General features: G+C 34.7%; 1 protein-coding gene across 1 annotated transcript in view; it reads left to right on the forward strand.

Moving 5' to 3' along the window:
- LOC106079359 (uncharacterized) overlaps window positions 1-18,030 on the forward strand; it is a 104,300-nt gene that overhangs the window by 24,803 nt on the left and 61,467 nt on the right. Inside the window, exons 7-12 of the mRNA XM_056045587.1 lie at window positions 773-926; window positions 1,072-1,215; window positions 3,461-3,605; window positions 6,536-6,590; window positions 7,196-7,269; window positions 10,173-10,231. Coding sequence (XP_055901562.1) covers window positions 773-926; window positions 1,072-1,215; window positions 3,461-3,605; window positions 6,536-6,590; window positions 7,196-7,269; window positions 10,173-10,231 — 631 coding nt within the window. The remainder of the gene's footprint in view (window positions 1-772; window positions 927-1,071; window positions 1,216-3,460; window positions 3,606-6,535; window positions 6,591-7,195; window positions 7,270-10,172; window positions 10,232-18,030) is intronic.

Below are 18,030 nucleotides of genomic sequence, written 5' to 3' on the forward strand. Positions count from 1 at the left end.
GTTTTGACGAACAAACATTCTTTTTCGATATAAAATCTAAAGCTAACTGCAGTCACCGAATTCCACGACATTTTTTGTAGTGTTTAAAGGCTCCATGTCCAGTCTACATATAGTATATATAAGTCTATGATGGAGACTTTTTAAAACTACAAAAAATGTGAGAATTTTTTAGAAAGTTGGATCAAGGCGTTGTTTTGTAAAGTAGTTAAAAGAAGTAAAGCTTTTTTTTTCAACCCTAACCTATGTAACATATAATTTAATTTCTAGATCTAAATCTAGTAATTGAACATCAAAAAAAAAAAAAAAGAGTACTCTCGTCTCATAATTATTCTTTTGCAATTTTTAGATACATAATCTAGAAAGATCTAGGTAATCAATCTATTTAAATGTACATAAGATGATTTAAATCAACATGAATTATTTCGATCTAGAATTTTTTAACATTATCTTAATGGATACATACAGGAAATGACTTTGTTTCATATATTTGCGTGAATATACAAGAAATAATTTTGCATTATTTCTAAACTTTGAAAACGAAAGATCATTACTTTTCTAAGACAGAAAAGGTTGATTGGGGCGACTCCCCTTAGCTCTTAAAAAAGAGTGAAAATCTATATATATATATAGGTCTGTGAATTGATCAGTTGCGGATAAGAATTGTTTTCCTGTTTCCAGTCTAGATATAATATGGTAATAATGTCTAATAGATTTGAAGAAGGGAAGTATACTCTTTCTAAAATTATTTTTATGTTCTTTTTTTTGCAACTAGTTTCAGAAAGACAAATAGACAACAACAGAATAAACATCGACTTGACTATGACATTGATTACCTCAACTTGCTCCAATATTCAGTATAACAGTCTGCAGTATCTCAAGAAATTGTTAATAAATTCGTTGATTTATAGCAGCGATGCGTACTACATGTAAATTATTTAGTTTATGAATTAAAATAATGAATTTTATCAATCTTATTAGATACTTACATTAATCGTTATCCTTTTAAAGATTAATTATTTATTTTAAAAAAAATTAAGATAGTCGTTTGAATAAGCTGGTATTTCATTTCAGAGGGCTCTGCGTATCAAACTATAAATGCCTTTATCTTGATATTGATGTTGACAATAAAGAAATGTGTGTTACAGACCCTTCTTGTTCAAATGAAACATGTGAATTGTACAAAACTAAATTCCATGCAACATTCTTTTACGTTTGGTAAGTAAGCTATCATTGTTTTATAATCCATTACATTTAAAGAAATTTTGGCGTTTTATTTTTGTTTTTAGCGGCCCCCGTAAGACGCTGTTAGATTTATGCAAAATCCATCTGTCACACTCACATCTCAAAAACTAGAAGACAAAATGAAAAAGTAATCAACCATACGTAGTGGCTTGTAAAGTTTAGGTGCAACGGCAACTTTTGTTTTCTAAATGTAAACCATTTAGTTTACAAAATTAATTATGCGAGCGTTGTTTTCATAAATACACCAATTCTAAAACAATACATAAATGTAAGAAGGATGATGTTACATTATGTTAACAATGAATGATATTTTGTTTGTGTACTATCAGTATCACTTAATCAAATATATTTATTACATTACAAGAAGGGTTAACAACAAATATAAATATTAGTAAATTGTGTTTTTTCTGGTCAACTATCTACTTAAATTAAAAGAAACATGAATAAAGGCTAAGAATGCATTTTGTATATAAATATCACACATTTTTTTATAATGGACTTTCTATGCAGCGAGCAGTAACGTGGTGGCCGTGGCAAGCATGGTACTGAACTACTTTCCTCAAAAAGTTATAAATTATCAGGTTTTATTATATTTTTTATTATATTTTTTTGTTTAGTGCCCTCATCAGGATAAAAGATGATTATTTGTGTGCGTTTTGTCTTTTGGTTACTATGATTTTAACGTTTGGATAAAAACCAACAACTGTCAAGACCCCGTTCCTCTCTAACATACGTATGTGTACTCCAATGCTGATTACTAAATGTACCCAAGTCCTGGGCAATACCACCACGACACATACTACGACAGAACAAAGATTCAGAATGCCAACTCACATACATATAACATGTTTATTACATAGTCTGTACTATAATACAGAATCAGTTCAGACAATTGAAATATCCAGTAGGCCTATCCCTAAAAATATAACAGCTTAATATTCCATAGACTGAAAAGTGACAACAGAGAAAAATAATTAGTCTACACTTCGACATATCTATATCCAAAAGTCCAACTGTCCTGGACTAGGAACAAAACCACACTGCCTTATTATGAGTTACATTATATTCAACAAAAACATCTCACCAAATAAAACAATCCAAAACAATACCAGTTTTGAAGTCAACAACCTGAATTGCCTCCCTTCTCCTCTACAGTAAACAGGAAACCCAGGCTGACCAGAACTCAGTCCTGACAACAACAATACTAAAATCTATTGAAAATCTGATTTAAGTTTTAATGTTCATTCCCAAAACAACGCAATAGTTTTGAGTATCTATAAAATTTTGTTTCGAATGTTTTTGTGAAAAAAAAAATCAATGCCAACGAATGTTTGTTAGCTCTTTTTAAACCTATATTACATTCAATTTCCGTGCTTAAACGTTGCAAAAACACATGATCAATCATATTTTGTTCCACGTTTTTTAAAGTAAATAGAATATAAATGCTAAATAAAAATCTCTATACTAACTTCTATTTCATGAACTATAAAGTTGTTCCGGATATTGACAGTACTCCGCACTGAACCGTCGTAATGCTCCGTACAGAACCACACCGTTGAACTGTGCTGTAGTCGACCGGACTGTAGTGGACCTTCTGTCGTGAACCTCCTTTCTGAACCTCGCTGTATTGAGCCCCTTTTCTCGATCGTCTTGACTGCGACACCTCCCTGCTGGCCTTCTCGAACCGGACAGAACGTCGCTCGACCATTCTGGGTGGTCAGATGACTACAATTCTCGTGACCCTCCTGAGCTGTGTTCACGACGCCGATCCTTCCCGAACCGTCATGTTGAAACTCGTCTCGGCTGACCGTCGTAACTCGTCACGCTCGACCGCTTGTATTATCGTACATCTATTTTAATAGTGGGGACTGGAAAGCAGAACAATCGAAAACGGATATGTTTAGATTTTAAGCTTACTTCATATTTCCTGTGACATTCTACCCAACTAAATGTTTAGATTTTAAGCTTACTTCATATTTCCAGTGGCATTCTACCAAACTAAATGTTTAGATTTTAAGCTTACTTCATATTTCCTGTGGTATTCTACCAAACTAATTTTAAGCTTACTTCATATTTCCTGTGGCATTCTACCAAACTAAATGTTTAGACAATTTAGTTTTTATAATATATCTAATAGCATTGTATTTGGTAGCTTAATTCTGTGTAACAACGAATTGTTAATTTCTAATCATTTCTTTCTTTATTGCTTCTTTTTTAGGCAATATGTTAGGCCTCCACAGGATTGGGCTAAAATTAACCATTTTCAAAGCTCAGTTGATGTTCTGCTACGCGATTTGTTTATTGGGTCCGCAAGAATTTGGAGATTTTCTATCGATGGAGACTTGGGTACGCTGATTACACAGGTAAAAAAAATAATTAAAAAACAATGTTTAGTTTTTATACAAATTATTCTAAAAGAATTTTTAAAAAGCAGTGTTTCTCAACCTTTCGGCAAAAAAAAAAAAACCCAGTCATGTGGAGGCCTTTCTCTTGACTGCTAGGGAGTCTGGGGGAGCGCTGTTAGCTCTTCCAGTAGGGTTTTGGGCAAAGCATTTGACGCCAAAAGCGTTTTCTTCCATTCTTCAGTGCAGAAACGCATTCTCCTGACAACTACAGCTCATTATTCATCCTATTAAAAAGGACCTTTTGAATAATGTTTTACTTGAAAAATATTCTAATATGAATTTATAGAATTATAGGCCTTTAATATATTGCGAAAACAACCGACTTGTTCTTTGAAAAGATAAGATACCCCAAAAAAGTAGATTTAGGCTTTTAGGATCACCGCCGAAAGAAAATTATCGAAAAATAATATTTTTTAAAAAAAGCTCATTTGTAAGTGATACATTTTGTTCAATAGGCATGTTTGTAACTTTAGTTTCTTACAGAACCATAATTCAAATCTCTAAGAAAACAAATTTAGGAAGTAGGAGGAGAATTAAATGGACCAATTAGCTTCTAATCTAATTTTTTTTGCTTTTTTTGGGATTCAAACATAGATTGTTAGTTTTAGTCCCTAGTCTATTTAACTGGAAAATTATCACATTTAGTAAAGGTTGGAAAAAGGCGACTACAAAAAGAATATTTGGGTTCAGAACTCATCTCAATTGTGACTTTTATACTGAAAAAATTTCGTTTGAATTCTAATTTTTCCTAATCAAAGTCTTTCTTAAAATAATTATAATAAATCCATGTGCAAGTTCATAAACTCTGTCGACATATTTGACTATTCTGTTTAACACGTCATGTTTTCGTCCAGAAAGGGGAGGAGGCGGTAGAATGAAAACGAGTAATCCTCGCTTCTTCTTATAATTTCTGCTAACGATTGCATTTTACATTAAGAAATAAGGTGTGGGGCGATTCGATTAAAGAATTGAATTTATAGCATATACAAACTATATTAGTGAAAGAATGTTTTAAAAATTTTTTTACAAAAAGAAAAAGTATTGGATCCGATGGGCGGAAATCGATTGCATGTATTGCCCCTCCCACCTGGTACAACTCTTTATCATTTTTTAATTTACTAATAATAACATTTGAGATTAGAGTAAGTGTGTGAAATAATAAACCAATAGGGGAGCGAGATAATCTAAAAATTATTTAGTAATTCAACTATTTTTTTTTTCACAAACTATGATTTATTTATAAATGTAGGACCGCCCCCCCCCCCAACTCAAAGGGTTAGGTGGGAAGGGCAGTAGATGTGTTCGCCCCCCCCCCCTCACCAAAATCAGCCAACAGGGGAACGACATAATATAAAGATCGTTTAAATATCAATAAGAAGTTTTAATCATAAAGATATTTAGTTGATTCTTCTTTTCTTATAATATATAATACAGACGTTACTTCAAAAAAGGAGATGATTACGTCATACGCGTCATGCATATTAACCAATGACTTAAATTCTCCCAAGCTGTCAACAAGCTGTGATTTCTACAAATATATTTGGACAGCCCCCCCCCCCACTCGAAAGTTTAGGAGGGAGTGGGATTGATGCCACCCCCTCCCTAAAAAATCGGCCAACATACTAGAGGGGGGGGGGTCGAAATAATCTAAAAATAGATTGAAAATAAATAATTAGTATATATATTATTAACATAAGTAATAAATAGCATACGTAATCCCTATACAAATTGTGTGATTTCTTTACTAAAGGGGCCCTAGGCTTAGAGATTAAGCGTTTACAAAAGTTATCCAAAATAACAATATATTCACTGTTATATCAACCAAGGGGATAATAACAATGCTAGTCTTCGAGTCCGTAGATCAGTGAGGAATGCAGTATTTCTGCGCAGTCCCAGTTGTAACCTACATATTTTGCCACATCCAGGGCAAGCATAACCATTGTCCGCAGGTGGTCGATTTAGATTTTCTTTTCGCCGTCTGCGTTTGCCCTCGTCAAGGGGATAATAACTTAACTCATATATACCTTCAAGGCCCTTAACATTCTTAGGAACATTTTTACTGCCAGTCAGAGGGCGATACTGGGGCAGACCTGCCACATCACCTGAGATGAACTCCTATTGAAAAAAAACAGAGCCGGAAAGACAAATCCTCCCGTAGTGCTCTGGCAAGAAACTTAGCCGTTCGGCTTAATGCCTCGTAGCTACCATACAAGTCGAGTGACTGCTCAGACAGGTCACCCTTTAGCTCGCGGAGCTGGAGACACTCGTACTAGACGTGCGACACTGTTTCGACGCTCTCTCCACAGTGACGGCATCGAGGGACAAAGTTCGTGCGGAACCGGGCAAAGTATGCCCTGCCACATCACCAGAAAATACCTCAGTGGACACTGATAAAGACACTTCAATGAATTTTTTTTCTATTTAACGAGCAACGTTGACACACGAAACACATATTATCACAGGAACAAACAAAGAACTTAGGACCAGACTATTAATGTAAATTAACGTTTATTGCACAAATGGCTTAAAGTCATCTCTTTGTCGATAATCGATGTTATCTCCTTGAAAACATAATACTTACTGAATAAAATAACGTGAACAACAAAAAAACAACAAAACTCTCTCTCCATGACCTGACTACATTGCAAAGTAAACATTAGAGAAAAATGAACCAATTGGTCACCACCTGAATTATCTCTAAGTAAAACAAAAAGTAAGTTCTCCTTTAGACCTTGCAATCTATGATGTAAAGATCATCTGTTTCTGTGGAATACAGTTAACGAGGGTTTCATGTGGCTAGCACAACGACCATTCTCCTTTAATTTAACCATTAGAGCTATCAAGATAAATATTTTAAACGTTAACTGTTTTTCACAATACTTTAACAGATGGACTTCATTACAAGGTTTCTGATGCCTTTAAATCCAATCATTACAGTTGTTGGTATGTAGAAATCCCTTTTTAATGGGATCCATTTAAGCTTTAAATTCATTTTTAATTTCAATACTTTGAACTAGCATTTTTACAAAGTTTATATCAACTCTGTCTGTCTGTCTGTCTGTCTTGTTAAAAACTTTTTACACGTTATTTCTTACACAAACATTCTAGAATTAGGCTGAAATTTTGCACAATTAGTCATTTTACCTAACAACACAAGAATCAATAAAAACACTTAGTTAATTAACTATTGGTAATTAATTATTTTGATTTGTGTTTTGCATAAGGACATAACTTAAATTATTCTCCTTGAAAATTCTAGCCCTTATTGAACATTGTCATGACATGGTTAATGATATATATATATATATATATATATATATATATATATATATATATATATATATATATATATATATATATATATATATATATATATATATATATATATATATACATATATATATATATATATAAAACATATATATCATTACATGACTAATCCAAACTAATTAATACACTTACACTTAATATAAGCTTTGTTCTTTTTTAAAGTATTTTTTTATGTTTTTGCTGTTTTTATATACATTTTAGCATTTTTCATTTTATAGATTTAAAGCCAAAGACAATTTATCTGAGTTTTGTTTCAAACAAGAATGATACATATGGATCTTATGAACGTTTTGTACGTAAAATTTATTTTCACATTTCACTTAAACTACAAATCAGCTTTGTAAACTTAAGAAACCAACTTTCTTAAATCTATACTATAAAATAGAAAGTAAGGCGTATGTATGTATGTATGTTCCGCAAAGAAATTAAAACCGTTTCACTAATCTTGATAAAAATTGGCATAAATGTTCCTTGGGTACTAACTGGGACAATAACTTATGTATTGTAGCCCTAAACAAACTTAAGACCTAAAAAAAAAATTTTGACCAACTCTATGAAAGTATTATAATTTCATCGATCTAGGTCATGTTTACCATGTTTAAATCGAAACAATCTAGATCTAGATCAATGTTTTAAAACTACACTTTGCACAGATAGTTTTTTTACTTTGACATATGAAAATACAAAATATAGTCTATTCATGGGCGTAGCCAGGAATTTTTCAGAATGGGGTGGGGGATTCCCCCCTCAGCCCTCTTCCAAGAATATATATATATTGTTACAAATGAACAGTGATAGGTAGAGGTCAACGTATGACCCCGGCGAGATGACACAGCAGCTAGTGTTCCCTGGAATCTACATGTACAAACAAAGACAGGATGTGACGTGTCCACACGTGTTGTTCCAGGGGACGAACAGATCTAAGTAGGGGGACAGTTACTAATGAACAGTGACAGATAAAGGTCACTACGTGTGACCCCGACTTGATGACACTGCAGCGAGTGTTTTCTGGAATCTACGTGTATAAATAAAGACAGGATGTGACGTTTCCTGACATGTTATTCCAGAGAATACTAGGAGTGTTTGTGCAACTTTGGAGAAGCGATTAGGGACTCTATATAAGCCAGAAAGTTAATGTGAAAGTCAGTCGTATGGAGTCGTATGGAGTCGTGAGTGAGCCGTTACAGTCGATACAGACTATGTAAGACGTGTGCGGCTCTGTGGAAGAGAAATGTGTACGACTCGATGCAAGTTAACTAGGGTAGAGTTAACTGGAGTGGACTACTGTCGTTAAAGTCTATACAGCGAACTACAGTGGACTTGAGCCGTTACAGTCGATACAGTCGATGTAAGACGTGTGCGGCTCTGATTCGGTAGACTTGAGTACGACTTGGTTCAGCTTTGGGAGACCTGGAGCGACACTGGGAAGTGTGTCGTTGGTCTGTTCTGTGGAATACGGCTCGATGCAAGTTGAGAAGAGATGAAGTGCAACAAAGTGAAGAGATGCAGTGCAACGAAGTATAGCTAACTGTAAACTGACAGATATTGTACAGTCTTCTACGCTACATGTTACAGTAATGTTAGAGTTAATAGTCATTAAATTTATATGCAACTGAAAGTTTAGTCGTCAAGTTCTTTGCTGTGTTTTTATTTGTGTGCCAACTAATACATCTAGCCAGAAGATTCAGAAATACGTAACAATATATATACATATATGTGTGTGTAAATATGTGTGTATATATGTGTGTGTGTGTAAATAATTATTCTTTATTACATTCTGATCCTTCATTCTTTCGGAAGACGTTTATTGTACCCTAGAACAGGTTCTTCCTGGAGTTAGTGGAAAAATTGTAGACTACCCGTCCTTGTATAGCTAGAAATAGCCAAATTAATCACCATAATGCCACTTCCTTTGGTTTAACTAATAATTACTTTATATTGCCACTGACTCACAGATTCATTGGTCGTTGGTCAAGAGCTTTTTTAAACTGTCTTACTGATCAACATGACATTTCTAAGAGATTGCTGAGAACCTTTTTGACAGAGACCTGACTATTATCATTTTCGAAAAATGTGTATCTTATTTTCGGTATTTCCCCAAAAGGCTAAATATATATCTTTAATTCTGTATTTTCAAGGCCTTCTTTATTTTCTATTTTTAGCGGCAAAATGTCAGTCTGTCACACTGAGATCTCAAAAAAAAAAAAAAAAAAAAAAATAGAAATGAAAAATCTTATTTCACCATACGTTGTGGATTGGAAAGTTGCAACGGCTACTTTTTGTTTTCTAAAAGCAAACCATTTAGCTTATAAAATTACTTATGTAAGCGATTTTTTAAATATAAAAATACACCAATTCTATAACAATTCATAAATGTAAGGGATATTATAGGGGGGGGGGTATTTACATTATGTTAACAAAGAGAGTTTTTTTTTTTCAGTATCACAAAGTCAAATATATTTATAAAATGTACAAGAAATGTTCACAACAAATTTAAATATTAGTTACCTTTGTTTTTTTCTGGTCAACTAAAATTAAAGCTAAAATTAAAATCTTTTTATTTAGAGAACAAAATAGAAGATAAAATGTAGAATGGGAACAGCTACTTAGTATTTCATTTGGGGTCCTCTCAGACACACAACATACAGTATAAAGAACAATATGCGGTAAAAAAAAATAGCCTACTGTTTTTTCATTCCATTAAGATTAAAGGTTAAAAAAAACTCACCCCCCCACACACACACAAAGGAGGGGGGTCACGGTCGAAAAAATAAAAATGATACTAGAATTTACAGGACGCAAATATAAGTTTGTGTATGCGTCGAGGGCGCATTATAAAGTAGGCCTCTCTAAGTCAAAAGTAAATCTGAGAAATTACGATACGTAGGTTAAAAAAATGAGATTTAAGAGAGAGAGAGAGAGAAAGACAGTAAGTGAAGACAAAGAGCGGGCCTTGAAATTTTATCTTACTTAATTCACACGATAAAAATGTATATTAGGTTGATCGTTTAAATCTGGCCTCTATTTTAGGAAGAAACGACATAGTTAAAATATGTCATCTTCAAAGTTTAACATTTGTTTTTCTAAAAACTTTTTTTTTTATCAAACACTTAATCACACATTCAAATATGGTTCACAAAATAAAATATATCTATTATATCTATAAAAAAAATAGTATTTTCCCTTTGTACTCAGTTCAACGAAATATTGAAGAATGTTACAGAAGGAGCTGGTTTTGAAGATGTGCAATTCAGGTAAATCAAAGGATCTATATTTTATTAAACATCATGATAAAAGAATCGCATAATGTAAACCAAAACTTTTTGACTTTTCGGCAATACATTTAAATGTAAATATGTCAATAAGCGATATCCAAAAATAATTGTATCAATATATTTTTTAAACTATTTCTAAAATTTAAAAAATAGAGGGAGTATAATAATTTGAATGAATTGAAATTGAAAAGAATGAATATTAGTTCATCTCTTAAAGAAAACAAAAAAAATTAGTAAACTTTATTATCCATAAGGAATATGTTATGCGAATGTCTATTACACATAAAATACATTAAAAGAGCAAAGAATTATACGATGCATCAACAAACTAAATCTACTTTCATATCCTGGTTTCTCTTAAGCATTTACTGTCTAGTTTATAACAGTGTGTTACATTTGTTCCGAGGATTTTATTACATAATGAACAAAAGAGTTCTTGTCTATTTCATTTCGTTATTAGTCTCTTTTTATTTATATGTGATGGTCAGATGTTGAAATCCTGAGACAGAGACTGTTTTACAGCATCTATACTTAGCTCATTCATTTTTTGACTTAGTTCCATCACTGCTTTAAAAAAAAAAAGAACTATAATGAGTCGTCTTAGATGCAACGAGATAGCAGAAAAAACACACTCTTGGAATCGATCATTATCATATACATATAGGGAATATATTATTATTATAGCTTTTATATATCGCTACTTTCATGCTTAAGCGCTTTTGGTCCAATCTCATTTGTGGACCAGTGGGGGGGGGGGGGGGAATTGGTTTTCCGAGCTGGCTTTAGGCGCTCAGTAAACACAACTCTGCCCGAGTCGGGTTTCGAACCTCGAGCCCACTTATAGGTCCACAAGCCAAGCCAAACTTCCCAATTGCGAAAATATTACTGCGCTAAAAAGTGAAAAAAATATATCTTCTGAAACACTGCAAGTAAAATAGTGCGCAGAGAGTGTACGTTTGTAATGAAATCATTTGTCTTTAGATTATTAGAGAAACATGTTTAAACTGGAGTGTTTTTGATACACATTGACATACTCATTTTATTGGCAAAAACGTATGCGCCTTTTAAAATATTTTGTACCGATATTTTTGCACTTATTTTGCTTAACATAGAACTGGTTCTAAAAAGCTCAATCTTTGTATTCCATTTATAATTTATATTTTTTTACATAGCCGGCTGTGACCCGCGAGCCTTTGGTATTACTAATGTAATGCATTGAATTTAGATCCATGTTAAACTGTAAACATGGTGAATATTCACTTCTTTTTTTTTTTATTTTTGCCAAGAAAATAAAATTAGAGTATGAAAATTGGTTTACCCGCTTAGCCGACATATTCCTTACTATAATAAAAAGCAGAAAGTATGTATGTATGTATGTATGTATGTATGTATGTATGTATGTATGTATGTATGTATGTATGTATGCATGTATGTATGTATGTATGCATGTATGTATGTATGTATGTATGTATGTATGTATGTATGTATGTATGTATGTATGTATGTATGTATGTATGTATGTATGCATGTATGTATGTATGTATGTATGTATGTATGTATGTATGTATGTAGTGTATGTATGTATGCATGTATGTATGTATGTATGTATGTATGTATGTATGTATGTATGTATGTATGTATGTATGTAGTGTATGTATGTATGTATGTATGTATGTATGTATGTATGTATGTATGTGGTGTATGTATGTATGTATGTGGTGTATGTATGTATGTATGTATGTATGTATGTATGTATGTATGTATGTATGTATGTATGTATGTATGTATGTAGTGTATGTATGTATGTATGTATGTATGTATGTGGTGTATGTATGTATGTATGTATGTATGTATGTGGTGTATGTATGTAGCAGTGGCGTAGCTAGAGTATATGATGCCTGGTGCGGTACCTCATCTTGATGCCCCCCCCCAAAAAAAAAAAAAAAAAAAAAACTAACTAATTAATAACATTGCAAAACCTTACTTTTTTTGTTCAAAAAATATGTATTCATTAATCAAATATTGTTAATTCAAAAAATCACTTTTACATAAACATACTACAAATGAATTTTACGCGCTTTCTTGCTGGCAAAAGTATAAATAATTTTATCGAAATCAATTTTTTCCACCAGCTCTTGTTCAATGGACAAAATGGACAAATTAGTGAGTAGTAAATTTGTCATCGTAATTCTTGATCAGTTTAAGTTTGGAAAAACTTCTCTCGCATGTAGCGACGTTTACCGCAATAGTTAAAAATAGGCGAATCATGATGACGATATTTGGGACTGAATCGTCTAGCTCAGTGATTCCCAAAGTGGTCTATATAGACCCCCAGGGGTCTATGGGGATTTCCAAGGGGTCTACGGAAGTGAAAAAATAAATTGGGGGTCTAAGATCTGTAAATGGGGGTCTACGATATCGGATCTCATTGAAGCATGTGGTGACTTTAAATTTCATTTCCCATTAATGAGTTGTGCCTTAGTTAAATCTTTGAAGTTTAATCGAATGAATTTTTCTCTATTATAACTTTTTAAAATTGTAACATCTTATTTTAAAGCTTTATTTTATTTTGCTTCATTTTAATTTGAATTTTATCAATGAATATATATGGCCTAGAAATCACAGAAAAAAACACATTTGAGGTTGATGAATCTTACAAAAAATGCAGGGGGTGTACCGAAAACTGGAAAACATGGCAAGGGGTCTACGAGACTAAAAAGTTTGGGAACCACTGGTCTAGCTGATATTATTTTATAAATTTCAAGAGCTCAACAGGTCCTTGTTTTGGAAGTTCGGAGGCTTCTGATGAAACTGTGACAAACCGTTGAAGCCGCTTTCGCTCCAGCAGAAATTCGTTTTTATCAATGTCGCTAGGAGTACTATCGAGATTGATTTCGACCTGAGGAATTAATAGCTGGGAAGCGACTAAAATTCATATCTATCTGCTAAATCATGAAGTTGCTCGAATCGGGTGATTATTTCTTGAACAATCCTGTCTAAGGTAGAATAAATTTCCCTTCGTAGCTCTTCTTTGTGTGTAAGTACAGAGTAGTCACTTTTCTCACCAGGCATCTTTTTCTTATGGCCAATACGTTTTTGAAGTTCTGTACTGATTCTCAGATCTGAACACACGCTTTCGGCAAAGGTAATGCTGGCTTCAGCGATGTCCTCTCGATTAATACTTAAAAATGTCTCTAATGTTTTTAGTTTGAGTGAGCAGCCTCGAATAGACAATCCTTGTTGTTGAAGGTAGACTTGCGCATCATTAATTTCAGTTAATACAGGAGCCCAAAATCCAAGATAGGTGAGAAAATTAAAAGACTGAATAGCAACCAATAATCCACCTGCTTCAGATCTAGTCGATGAATTTTCATCTCTGCTAGTTAATGTCTCCAGAGTTTCTATAATTTTATAAAATTTATCCCTAACCATCTTGACGGCTTCTCTTCTGGCGCTCCAGCGGGTCTCAACTAAACGTTTAAGGCTAGTTCCGAAAAAAACAAGCCTTTGAAAGCTTTCTAGCCTTTCCTTTTGCTGATTCTTGATGTCTATACGCCTCTCATAATTGACTGTCCATACGCTGAACTGTTTCAGATCCTTGAGTGACAAGGTGTATGCGAATATTATATGTGATGACATCATGCCGATCTCCAGTGTAGTTCAGTCTAGAGTTTATTATCCTGCTTTCTGTATTGTTTACACTGTCTGATGGTTCAGCTTCTTCCAAATGAATTTTTGAGGAGTGTTCTAAAGACATGCTTGTGTGCTGTCCTTTAGTCTCTAGAACCTGCGGTATTGAAGTATTTTCTTCTTTTTCATCATTCAGGATGTCGGCCTCATCATTTTTTTCTGGATTCAATAATAACCGTCTTATCTTGCTTTGTTGCTTTTAATTGTTCAGTTAATTCATACCCAATAACAGCTCGCCTATAGTCGGTGGACTCTGGCAATGATGTGACTTGAAATTGTCTCGATGCTTCTTTAGACTTAAGAAATTTAAGAAACGCACCTCACTGCGGTCAAAGAAACTGCTTTATGCGGATGACATTGTCCTCTGGTCAACCGGGAAGAAAGCCGACCAAATACAGGCGGCATTGCAAGTGCAGACCTCCATACCATCTCCTCGTATTGCGACAAATGACAGATTTAGATAAACGTTGCCAAAACGACCTGGTCCCTATTCAGCCTAGGAATCGACATTCTTAAGGCTCCATTCGAGCTTAAACTCGGTGGGCTGCGACTCCAACGTGAAAACACGCCAAAATATCTAGGGGTAACCCTGGATAGAAAGTTGTCAATGTTCCAGCACGTCCAGGAAGTTGAAAGAAAAGCCTCGGAGAAGTTAGCGTTACTAAGAAAGCTGGCCAGCACAAAGTGGGGTGCCAAAGCTTACAAGCTACGCACATTGTACTTAGGGGCAGTCAGATCACAAATTGAGTACAGCTATAGAGTTCAAGTATATGCTAGTAAAACTGCCCTCGAATCACTCGACCGAATACAATCACAGGCACTATGTTTCATTTGTGGCACCTTTCGGACAAGCCCAACAAACGCTGCTGAAATCTTAACAAAGGTGGCCCCTTTAAATCTAAGGAGGGAGAGGGCAGTACTTACGGCCTAAGAGCGCTACAAAAGGGGAGACTCTAGGCTACCCACCACAATCTTAGTGCAACAGTGAAGAGAGAGGAACCGCATAAAAATGCGATCGTTCCTCCACATTGCGGCCTATTTGTCAAAATCAGCTCTCAACTGATAGAATTCCTATTAGAAGAATTAGTACTTGCCCTGCGTGGAGGAGATTGCCGGCCCCACAAATAAGCATGTCCCTTATAGGGCAAGAGGGAGCCACCAAGAGGCGATTAACACCTGCCATACTCCAAAACTTGGCATCAGCTACACTAAAGTCCTACCCATCAGATGCCATTTTCTGCTATACCGATGGGTCGGTAATGAGGGGCCCCGATAGATCTGGGTATGGGGCCCTTATAGTCTACCCAGACCGGAGAGAACCAGAGATGCCAATTTCTCCGTCTGAGCTTAAAAGGGTTTTGAGGCGCCAGCCAGACTAGTCAGTCTTGAGCACTGTTCATCATATTGTTTACGTTACAGTATTACAATTAACTAGTAAGTAAAAATAAAACTCGTAGAAAACAAAGGTTAGCTTATTTAAAAATATTGACATTACAATAGAATTATTTCCAAAATTAATCTATAAAGAATCATAAAGAAATGAATAAACTAAGACAATTGTTTAGAGCTAGAGTTTAGAAATATATTTGTAAACTCAATATCTAGATTAAACCAGTGGACTAAACAATGAAGTAAAAAAAGGTTGGCCTATCTTCTACTTCTTCTTTATATTACAGAGCATTGATCAGTGTAGTAACAACATGTACCGTGTGTCCGAAATAAATCTAGTAAATTAGATTGAAACTGTTCTATAGCTTACATTGTATTGAAGAAATAGTCTAGGAGATGAAACAAAATAGCGACGTGACTAGTTGATAAATCGTTAGTTAATGTTTAAAATACAGCAGTTTATGTTTGTTCGTGTCCATACAATTAGTCGTTTTTACTGAAAAGCTCAGGGAAATAGGAAATTAATACACACTGGGGGAATTTTGGTGCCCCTCGCCACTTGGTGCCCTGTGCGGCCCGCACCACCCGCACATTGGTAGCTAAGCCACTGGTATGTAGTGTATGTATGTATGTGGTGTATGTATGCATGCATGTATGTATGTATGTAGTGTATGTATGTATGTATGTATGTATGTATGTATGTATGTATGTATGTATGTATGCATGCATGCATGAACGTATGTATGTATTGTTACGAATCTCACTATCCAGGCTCTCTGCAAACTGCACCATACACCACCAACTTAAAGAACTTGACAAGTCAGGGCTCCAAAATAACGTAAAGGTTTAATGTCCATAAATAACAGCCAATACTGTACAATTGGCAGCACGTAGAACAGTACAAATAGCTCTGCGATAACAAATATCTCTCCGATAACACCGTTCCGCCGTATCAAGTCTTGCACTGGTCTCTCCGTCTCGTTCCGGGCTTGCACTGGGTTCAACAGTTCAGGACTGACTTCACACACTAGGCTCGTTGTGTCGGACTCGATCATTGACCAAGATCAAGACGCCAGCCGTCTCAACTGTACTTGATAGTACTCCGCACTGAACCGTCGTAATGCTCCGTACAGGACCACACCGTTGAACTGTGCTGTAGTCGACCGTGTTCTGAACTCCTGTCGTAAACCCGCTTTCTGAACCGTCTTGACTGCGTCGCCTCCGCTCTTATATAGGGTCCCTACTGGCCTTCTCGAACCGGACAGAACGCCGCTCGACGTTTCTAGGTGGTCAGATGACTACAACTCTCGTGACGCTCCTGAGCTCTTGTTCACGACGGCGATCTTTCCCGAACTGTCCTGTTGACACTCGACTCGGCTGACCATCGTAGCTCGTCACGGTTGACCGCTCGTCTAGCGCTGGCCTGGGGCGATTTGCGTCGGCTGACTACACACACACCACTACCCCTCTCAGTGCCACCACCAGGTTTATAAAAGTATGTATGTATGTATGCATGTATGTATGTATGCATGTATGTATGTATGTATGTATGTATGTATGTATGTATGTATGTATGTATGTATGTATGTAGTGTATGTCTGTATGTATGTATGTATGTGGTGTATGTATGTATGTATGTAGTGTATGTCTGTATGTATGTATGTATGTGGTGTATGTATGTATGTATGTAGTGTATGTATGTATGTATGTATGTATGTATGTATGCATGAACGTATGTATGTATGTATGTATGTATGTATGTATGTATGTATGTATGTATGCATGCATGCATGTATGTATGTATGTATGTATGTATGTATGTATGTAAGTATGTATGTATGTATGTATGTATGTATGCATGAACGTATGTATGTATGTATGTATGTATGTATGTATGTATGTATGTATGTATGTATGTATGTATGTATTTATGTATGTATGCATGCATGCATGCATGTATGTATGTATGTATGTATGTATGTATGTATGTATGTATGCATGTATGTATGTATGTATGTATGCATGTATGCATGTATGTATGTATGTATGTATGCATGTATGTATGTATGTATGTATGCTCCGATAATAAGTCAAAACCGTTTGAACGTTGATAAGACTTGGTATAATTTTTCCTTGGATACTTACTGGGAACGGAATATATCTAAAATAGCCCTAAAACAAACTGAAGACACTTTTGTTAAAAGTAGCCGACTCTATGAAAGTATTAGTATTTCTCGGATCTAGGTCATATAGCCATGTTTACATGAGACAAGACCGAAAAGTCTCACGTGCGTAGAGGAAGTCTCCATGCACGTGTAGGAAGAAAATCTCTCAAAGCCTAGATCTAACTCTAGATCTTAAGGTAGTTTTACACTTTATCACATGAATATACAATATAATGTCCAATTCATTTCATATTTTAATAAGATAAATTAACCTTTAAATTTGTGTTTGGATTTTTACATAGGTCGACTAGCTATATTTAGCTCCATTCTTTATATTTTTATTTTCAAGTATTCGTTTTACTCATAACACTATTATTTTGTTTAATGTTTCTAATACAATGTATCAGTGATGCCCAAATTAAGACTCTCGTGCCGCGGGTAATATCAGACTAATCTATTATAAAATATGACATGTAATATTAAAATGTAGCCTAATAATAGCAGCATTAAGGTATCGACCAAGGTTATTACAAA

The sequence above is a fragment of the Biomphalaria glabrata genome, chromosome 11, assembly GCF_947242115.1.
Source record: "Biomphalaria glabrata chromosome 11, xgBioGlab47.1, whole genome shotgun sequence".
Lineage (NCBI taxonomy): Eukaryota > Metazoa > Mollusca > Gastropoda > Planorbidae > Biomphalaria > Biomphalaria glabrata.